Source organism: Mus caroli, chromosome 11, assembly GCF_900094665.2.
Source record: "Mus caroli chromosome 11, CAROLI_EIJ_v1.1, whole genome shotgun sequence".
In the NCBI taxonomy this organism is placed as follows: Eukaryota; Metazoa; Chordata; class Mammalia; order Rodentia; family Muridae; genus Mus; species Mus caroli.
This window is the reverse complement of record NC_034580.1, coordinates 93,635,346-93,644,110: the sequence shown is the minus strand read 5'-3', so window position 1 is coordinate 93,644,110 and position 8,765 is coordinate 93,635,346. Positions and strand designations below refer to the sequence as shown.

The following is an 8,765-nucleotide window of genomic DNA, read 5'->3' as shown; positions in this document are numbered from 1 at the left end:
AAAAAAAAAAAAAAAAGAATAGTTATGAAAACTCTCAGGTAAGAATTGCATTCACAATGTCCAGCCCATTTGTATTTGGCAACCCTGGAGAAAGCACTCTACCATATATCCTCTCTTGGTGAGTTCAGAGTTCTCTACTTAATTTTCTATCATAACTTGCACGTATCAACCTATGAATATCCTTTTAGACTTTAAAACATACTTTTTTTTAATGTTAAGCAACTTAAGCTTAATTCTGAGTCTATAACTGTAACTAGTCTTCAACCCCATCAGAATCCTGAGAAGGATAAGTATTACCTGAGTAAACAGAAAGTGCAGAGCAAGCAGCTTCCAAAACTGTAGACACGACAGAGACAGTTGGTTGCTTACAGTTATCCAAGATTCCTTTGCGATGTTGGAGCATCGTCTTCAGCCGTCTGGCCCAGGATATGACAGACTTTTCTGTGAAGAAGGAATTATGAAGGACTTGCTTGCCTTGTCCTTACAAAGCTTAGCAGTAGACTACGTCTGTGTCCTGCTTGTCCGTAGCTTATGAAGGTTCTTTGATGCTCACTGTCTTAGTTAGGGTTTTACTGCTGTGAACAGACACCATGACTAAGGCAAGTCTTATAAAGGACAACATTTAATTGGGGCTGGCTTTCAGGGTCAGAGGTTCAGCCCATCATCATGAAGGAGGAAGCACGGCAGCATCTAGGCAGGCATGGTGCAGGCAGAGCTGAGAGTTCTACATCTTCATCTGAAAGCTCTAGTAGAAGACTGCTTCCAGGCAGCTAGGACAAACCCCTCGCCCACAGTGACACACCTACTCTAACAAGACCACTCCTACTCCAACAGGGCCACATCCTCTAATAGTGCCACTCCCTGTACCAAGAGTATACGAACCATCACATTCATCATCATCATCTTCTTCGAAGTGGAATGGGGTGCTACTAAGAGCTGAGATGTCTCATTGTCTAAAAAGCCTTTTATTAATAAAACATCTTAAAATGCCATATTTTGTACATCTCTGAAATTTTTGAAGACGATCTATCTCTGAACTGAACAGGAAAACATTGTTACTAGCTATTTACTATCCGTTCAACCTAGGAAACATATTTCTGTAATTAACTATTCTAGTACCAAACATAAACATAAGTTATGACTAACTACTAACTTGCTTTTAGTTATTCTAAACAGTTTGTAATAGCAGCTTTCAAAAGGACTAGAACATCACATTGCATTTTTAAATAAGTTGCAAAGGTACAATACCTTACACAAGAGTTGAAACATGCGGGCGGGCGGTGGTGGCGCACGCCTTTAATCCCAGCACTTGGGAGGCAGAAGCAGGCAGATTTCTGAGTTCGAGGCCAGCCTGGTCTACAAAGTGAGTTCCAGGACAACCAGGGCTATACAGAAAAACCCTGTCTCGAAAAAAAAAAAAAAAAAGAGTTGAAACATACATACAGTATGTTATAGTAAAAAGTACCTTAAACTTCTATCATATACAAAATTCATACTAATGTAAAATATTTAGTTTGTTGGTGTTCTTTAGTTTAAAAGTAGATTTAATAATCTACCCTTTTAGCCTATCATGCCTATATCACCCCTTTTTTTCTTCTTATCTCTTTTCACTCTTTTCCCCACTAATACTAGATAGGAGAGAAAAAAGAATAGAGGAAAGAAAAAGAGAGAAATCCCTGAATCTAACTTCTTTTATTTTATATCGTCCCTGACCAAGACCATTAATAACTTGTGACTGACCCTCCTAAAATGATAACAGACATTCATCATCCATTGAATGACCAAAAGCCACTTATCCCATTGTTGGGAATGTAGAATCATCTTCTTAAAATTGCTTCCTACTGTCTGGGGATGACCTCTCTTTGAGAGGCCCTAAAAATTGGGATATTGGTCAGTCACTCTTAAGAAATCTAGCTGCAAATAAATAAATAAATAAATAAATAAATAAATAAATAAATAAGCAGCCTGGTCTACAGAGTGAGTTCCAGGACAGCCAGAGCTACACAGATAAACACTGTCTTGAAAGAAAGAAAGAAAGAAAGAAAGAAAGAAAGAAAGAAAGAAAGAAAGAAAGAAAGAAAGAAAGAAAGAAAAGAAAAGAGAGGAGAAGAAGAAGAAGAAGAAGAAGAAGAAGAAGAAGAAGAAGAAGAAGAAGAAGAAGAAGAAGAAGAAGAAGAAGAAGAAGAAGAAGAANGAAGAAGAAGAAGAAGAAGAAGAAGAAGAAGAAGAAGAAGAAGAAGAAGAAGAAGAAGAAGAAGAAGAAGAAGAAGAAGAAGAAAGGGAAGGAAGGAAGGAAGGAAGGAAGGAAGGAAGGAAGGAAGGAAGGAAGGAAGGAAGGAAGAAATCTAGCTGTAACATTTGTTGTCCAGTCACTGTGTGATATAAAAGTGCAACTGAAGAACTGACTGGAACAGCCTGAGAGGCTGGGTAGCTGGGGTCAGCTGCTTTGAAGCTGTCCTAGAAGCAAGTTTTGATGAAACAGTAGCTGAGGCAGTCTGAGGTTGGATCAGCATGATGCTGGAATAAATACATCTCAGTGTCTCCGCATTCTTTTCAGCATCCTTAAGGGTGAATCTTGCTGCTTTAACTTTACTGGTGTTTGGTTCTTTTTCTTTGTGAACATATAAATTTTCAAAGATACTGTACATGTCTGCATTAACACATGCATGGACTGTGCACTATGCACAGATCAGCTAAAGGTGATTCTTTGCCTTTTTGTTTGAGCAGGTAAGGCATCTGTCTTTCTGTATCAGTTAGTTTGGACTCTGTAACCAAGCTGTAATATAAATGTTTATCCTTGTCATTTGAAAGGGTGGCATGATAAGTCCTGAGGACTCTGTAGCCAACAAGATTTATTGGCTGTGCATACTCCCTTTCATGTCTCAGCCAGTCTCAGTGCTGTTCCCATGCATAGGATTGTATAATCCTTTTCATTCTAAACAATTCCTGAAGTCTTTATCATAAAACCATCTGTTTGATTATATTCTACCCTTTGTCTCAATCCAGGGCAGGTGATTTGGCAGGAGATGATAGAAGGACCTACAGATGAATCCAGTCTGAAAGGTTTGGCTAATGCCATTAAGTTACTGTATGACACAGGTGCCAAAGGCTGGACAGCAGATGATGTCATCAGTCTTGTAGATGAACTATCAGGTAAAATATGTACTTACTAATATGGAATAATAGAAAGTTGTTATTAGAATATAACCATAAAGGCATACAGACAATTCTCTAGGTAACAAAGAATGTTTTAGAAATTACTAATTGTAGGACTGGAGAGATAGCTCGGTGGCTAAGAGCACTGTCTGTTCTTCCAGAGGACTGAGGTTCAATTCCTAGCACCCACATGGCAGCTCACAACTGTCTGATATCTGACACCCACACACAGACAAGAATGTAGACAAAATTAAATGATTATTAAAAGCAAGTCACTATTTCCTCAATATGTAGTTTTAAATTTGTTTTATTTACTGCTCCAAAACATTTCTAGTTTGTTTTGTTTGTTTGTTTGTTTGTTTTGGTGTATGTTTGTATTTGGAGTATGTAAATTCTGTAGTGTAAGAATGTGTTTATCTTACTTTCCTTAGTTTTAAATTAAATTTGTTCTTTGACAATTCATGCATTTATATAATGCATTCTGATTACTCCTGTGTTTCACCCTTCCATAGCTCCCTCCCACTCCCTTAAACTGCCCCCTCCTCCCTATAAGATTTTCTTTCCATTGTGTCTTTTTGTTTTGGGACCCTCTAAGTTTAGTCAGGGCTGTATACATGAGCATGGGTATGGAACTGTCCCTTGGAGCCTAATGGACTCACAGCAGGTACACAACTGGAACAATGGCTCCCTCCCCACAGCACCCATCAGCAGCTGCCAGTTCCCTAGGAGGAAGTTCTATGCCCAGTTTTATTGATATGTATTATTAGATCACTTTATGGCTCAATGAGTTTGCTCACCTTCGTTTTACAGGTGCACACCCTTCTAGATTATATAAAAAGAAAGCCCTCGGCTGAGGAACAGGAGAGAGTGAAACAGTTACTTTAGACTCTGAAGTTTGCAGGGCTTTATTCCTATATGATGCCACACTGCCTCCTGATGTGTGTGAAGAACTTTGACTAAATAAATAGCACAATGGTTAAAGCACCATGGCGTGGAGGTGATCGATGTCTCTGGTTGAATGCTTAATTGAAAAACTAAAACATGCTAGGCATGGTGGCCGTGCCTTAAATCCCAGCACTCAGGAGGCAGAGGCAGGCAGATCTCTAAGGCCAGCCTGGTCTACAGAGTGAGTTCAAGAACAGCCAGGGCTACACAAATCCTGTTTTAAAAAAAGGAAAACCCTAAAACATTATTTCTGAGTCTTTCTCTTTTCACTAATTACATTTCCAATAAACTAATATAATATTGAATGTGTTTAAAGATGTCTACTGTAGCAATTATATAATCTCTCATTAAATAACTGTTCTCCCTCTAATAAAAGTGGTTCCCCGGGAGTGGCTTCTGGAGAATAATGCACGCCTCCTAATCCTGAGCGGGAACAACATTTGCTTCACTTTCATGGCCAGTAAAGCTGTAAATGGACGAGCCGTTGAACTGGCAAGACTTGTAGTCTTTTTGGCTTTGGTAAGTAAAAACTTTTTCTCTAGCGAGTTATTTAGCATACCACTTTATCCAAAGCCCCAGCTCTCTCTCTCTCTCCTCTCTCTCTCTCTCTCTCTCTCTCTCTCTCTCTCTCTCTCACACACACACACACACACACACACGGGGTGGGGGGGCACACTACCAGGGACTGAAATATACAGAACATATTATAGAAAAAGTAAGTATTAAAGTACATACTTTATTTGTTTGCCTTTGATTTTTGAGACAGGGTTTCATGCAACCCAGACTGGCCCCAAATTCAATATGTAGCTAAGGTGGCCTTGAATTTTCTGAGTGCTGGGATTATAGGCATGAGCCATCACACTCCAAGTTATTCACTTACTGAGCATTTATGACTCAGTGGAGTGCCCTAAGAAATAAACTATGCTATATCACAAGCCTGCCCTATGTAATAAGCTATGCTATATCAACCCTGCCTTATGTAATAAACTATGCTATATCACAATCCTGCCTTATGTGATAAACTGTGCTGCATCATAAAGCCGTCATTGTCACTGCCACTGTGAAGCTCTACTGCTTTCTTCACATGGAGACTGATAGCAGTGCTTTGTGCATGTGAATCAGGTGTGTGAGAAGGAGTTGTACTGCATGGACTGGACAGTTAGAATGATGCAAAAAGTCTGCAAAGTCTTCAGCACTGCAGCAGAGAGGAAGAGCTTCCTGCAGAGCATAGCAAATGCTTTTGCCTGTGTCACAATGGAAATGCTGCAGCCTGTTATGTCAGGTAAGTTAGCATGTAGATGGTGCACAGGAGTGAGATCCTATTGGGGGGTGGATTTTGGTTTTTGCTTTTGTTTTTGTTTTTGTTTTTGTTTTTGAGATAGGGTCTCTTTCTCATTATGTAGTCCTGGTTGCCCTGGGACTCTGTGTAGAGACCAGAATAGCCTTGAACTCATGGATCTCTACTGACTGCCTCTGCTTTCCAAATGCTGAGACTAAAGGCATGCACCACCACTGTAGGCCTAATTGATAGATATTAACTTAGTTTGGTGGCTATCACAATTTATACTATTTGGGAGGTTTTGTTTGTTATTTTAAGCCTTTTTTGGAACTCATGGAGATCCACCTGCCTCTATCTTCCCAGTGCTCTGATTAAGGGCGTGCATGACTAATTTTTAAACATTTTTTAAAATTCTTGTAATTTTTATTTTATTTTATTTTGTCTGTGCACCATGTGCATGCCTGACACACAGAGGCCAGAAGAGGGTATTATAGATGGTTGTGAGCCACCATGCGGGTGCTGAGAACAGAGCCAGGATCCTCTGGAGAAGAGCATTGTGAGTCTCCTAACCATGCACTCTTCACTATCCCTGTCTCATAGGTGAGGAAAAGGAAGCACAGATATAACTTGACTTACCCAAGGTCATAAAGTTGAGAGATACTGAAGTGTAGACCAGGGTCCTCTCCCGTGTTTTCTCTCTAGTCTAATTTCATGGCTTTAGTGGTTAATGTCTGGTTTAGTAAAAAAAAATTACCGACAAAAATTTTTGTTTAAATATTATTATGGACATTTAGAACATCTTATGTTCCTGAGCTGTGTGTTAAAATGTTTAACTTTCCCCTTTCCCTGCTGTCTGTCCTCGTGTATGTATCACAGGAGATCGCGATGATGATGACAGAGGCTTCCTGAATTTGTTCCATCTTCTCCATGCTCAGGCGAACTTCCATAAGGAGGTGCTGTATCTGACCATGAATGCTATCTCTTCCTAAGTCAGGCATTCAGGGGAGTGATGCTTTTTCACTTCCAAGGATAGCACCTATGGGACTCTTGAGAATCTAATTAACCAGAAACTCAGTTGCACAAGACTTTACCTGTAACTGTTTCACTCTGATTATTACAAAATAGCAGGCAAACCCAAGAATATATTGCAACTTTTCTGGAAAACAAGTTCTGGCTCTCCAGGTCTTGGTAAATGTAACATCAAACCAAATCAGAGTGTTAACTGTCCAAGAATCGGCAGCCCGCTCACCCTATCTATATGGCTCTTTGAAGCAAGAGCTAACTCTGCCTTTTTAAGAGCAGATCCACATTCAGTGGCTAGTGCTCTCTGTTCGTTTTGCTTACTTTGAGCAGATACAGCCCACATGTTCTCTAAGGATTTGTAATACTATCTTTTAGAATGTCCATTATGTAAGTCACATTCTTTACCACTTCTTAGCATATGGCTACAAAACAATCTTATATTTCATTTATATGAACTAATAGAAAAATTCAAAATAAGTATGTATAGATAATGTACATGTATATTTATGTATGTATAGACACATGTTCATATATTTCCTGCAAGACAATCATCCAAAGGCCTGCAAATGGAGGAAGATGTGTGTGAACTGCAGTTTTCAGATAATGGAATCATCTTGTAACTCCCCCGGGGATTAGAGCAGAAAAAGAAAAACATAATAGAAGTAAGCAGCTCTCCTGCTGCCAGAACAATCTTTACAAGTCACTTCTCTTCTTGTAAGACATTCCTCCCAGCCCCAGAAAGTGGGGCTGATGACAGTCTGTAGAATATCCAAAGAGAGAGGGGACAGGGCAGGAGGAGAGAGAGAGTTTGTGGATCCCCAGAAACTCTAGGCCCATATAGTCGACCAACCACCTACCTTCACCTCCACTTATGTCAAAGTGGCTATAATGCAGGGAGGGGCCTCCTGTAGCTTCTCTTCCTCTTCTCCACTCAAACCCAGGGCTTTGTGCAGCTAAGCAAGGACTTTGCCACTGAGTTTCCCCAACCCACACTCACCTTCCCACTGGATTCTCAGAAGCTGACCTTCTTTCTTTTCCTCGACATACTGGGAGATCAGGAAATCACCTTCAGCAGGGGGATAAAGGAAATCCATGAATTTTAACAAAAGGCTCAGTGAACATTTGATAGTACTGAGGACAGTGAAAATTGTGGAGAAATAAAAATTGTGATATCAGGATTTTATTGTCTCAATAGCAGAAGCACGCTTAATATGGGAGGATCAAAATTGCCTTTTTGTTGTCTAAGTATAATTTTACTAGTGGGAAGATTTGGGGGGTTTTTCCTCCAGAGTTTATTTGAAGATTTAGGGAGGGAAACATTCTTGCTTTTGTTCCTCATTTAATTTTCTTCTGTTCAGCTGAAGAATTGATCTGTAACCAACAGCCTGGGCAGCCTGCAGTAACAGAGAGTGGTAGAGTACATAGTAACACCTCAGGGTGGTTCATTTTTTCTCTATCTCCGATAGTCCCATACCTACTTTGGAAAGATAACTAAATTTACTTATCAAAACACTAGTGATTTCAAGTTGACATTTTCTTGGAAAGAAAGGGAGAAAAAAAGGGAATGTTACTGGGAACAGTATTTTAAAGATTATACTTATTATTTTCACTTACTATTTATTTTAGGTTTCTTGAATTACAGTTTCTCTACATATCCCTGGCTATCTTGAAACACTATGCAGACCAAGTTGGCTTTGAACTCACAGAGATCTACCTGCTTCTACCTCCTGAGTGCTGGGATTAAAATTGTGTGCCACCACATCTAGGTCTAAAGATCTTGATAAGTAGATAATTTCATTCTAGGAGGCTAAGAGTACTACAGGCTGCTCTTACAGAGAACCCAGTTCAGTCTCTAGTACCCTCGTGGCAACTTAACACCATCTGTAACTCCAGTGCCCTCTTCTGGCCTGTACAGGCATTTTATACACTGTGTACATCCATTCACTCATCCATATACATAGAATAAATATAAACCTTTTTAAAGAGAAAGAAATGGATCAGTATGAAGTTTGCTTTGAATAATGTAAGTCTCCACAATTCAGATAACTTACCAAAGAAGCATGTTTTAATTAAGACAATTTATTGTCTGTACTGGGAATTGAACTCAGAGCCTCACACCTGCTAGATAACTACTCCACTACTGAGCTATCATTCTGATCATTTAAATTTTCTTTTATTGGGATTTGACTCTTTGCACCTTTGTTGACATAATTCATTGCTATGAATTATTTTAAATTCATGTGATTTTGTTAATCTTGGTTACTTTCCCCACTTCTGGGCTTAAATCTGAAAGAAAATTAAGCCATGAATACAGTAATGGTCTTTCTTCTTCCTGAGACAGGGTTTTTCTGTGTAGCCCTGG

General features: G+C 39.4%; 1 protein-coding gene across 2 annotated transcripts in view; it reads left to right on the top strand.

Moving 5' to 3' along the window:
- The window catches only part of Fbxo47 (F-box protein 47), a 33,021-nt gene extending 25,034 nt beyond the window's left edge, over positions 1 to 7,987 (top strand). For both annotated transcript variants that reach the window (XM_021177729.2, XM_029483153.1), the window contains 4 exons: positions 3,007 to 3,153; positions 4,478 to 4,620; positions 5,224 to 5,383; positions 6,257 to 7,987. In XM_021177729.2, the coding sequence (XP_021033388.1) occupies positions 3,007 to 3,153; positions 4,478 to 4,620; positions 5,224 to 5,383; positions 6,257 to 6,369 (563 nt within the window). In that variant the 3' untranslated portion in view covers positions 6,370 to 7,987. The remainder of the gene's footprint in view (positions 1 to 3,006; positions 3,154 to 4,477; positions 4,621 to 5,223; positions 5,384 to 6,256) is intronic.
- The last annotated feature ends 778 nt before the right edge of the window (positions 7,988 to 8,765 follow it).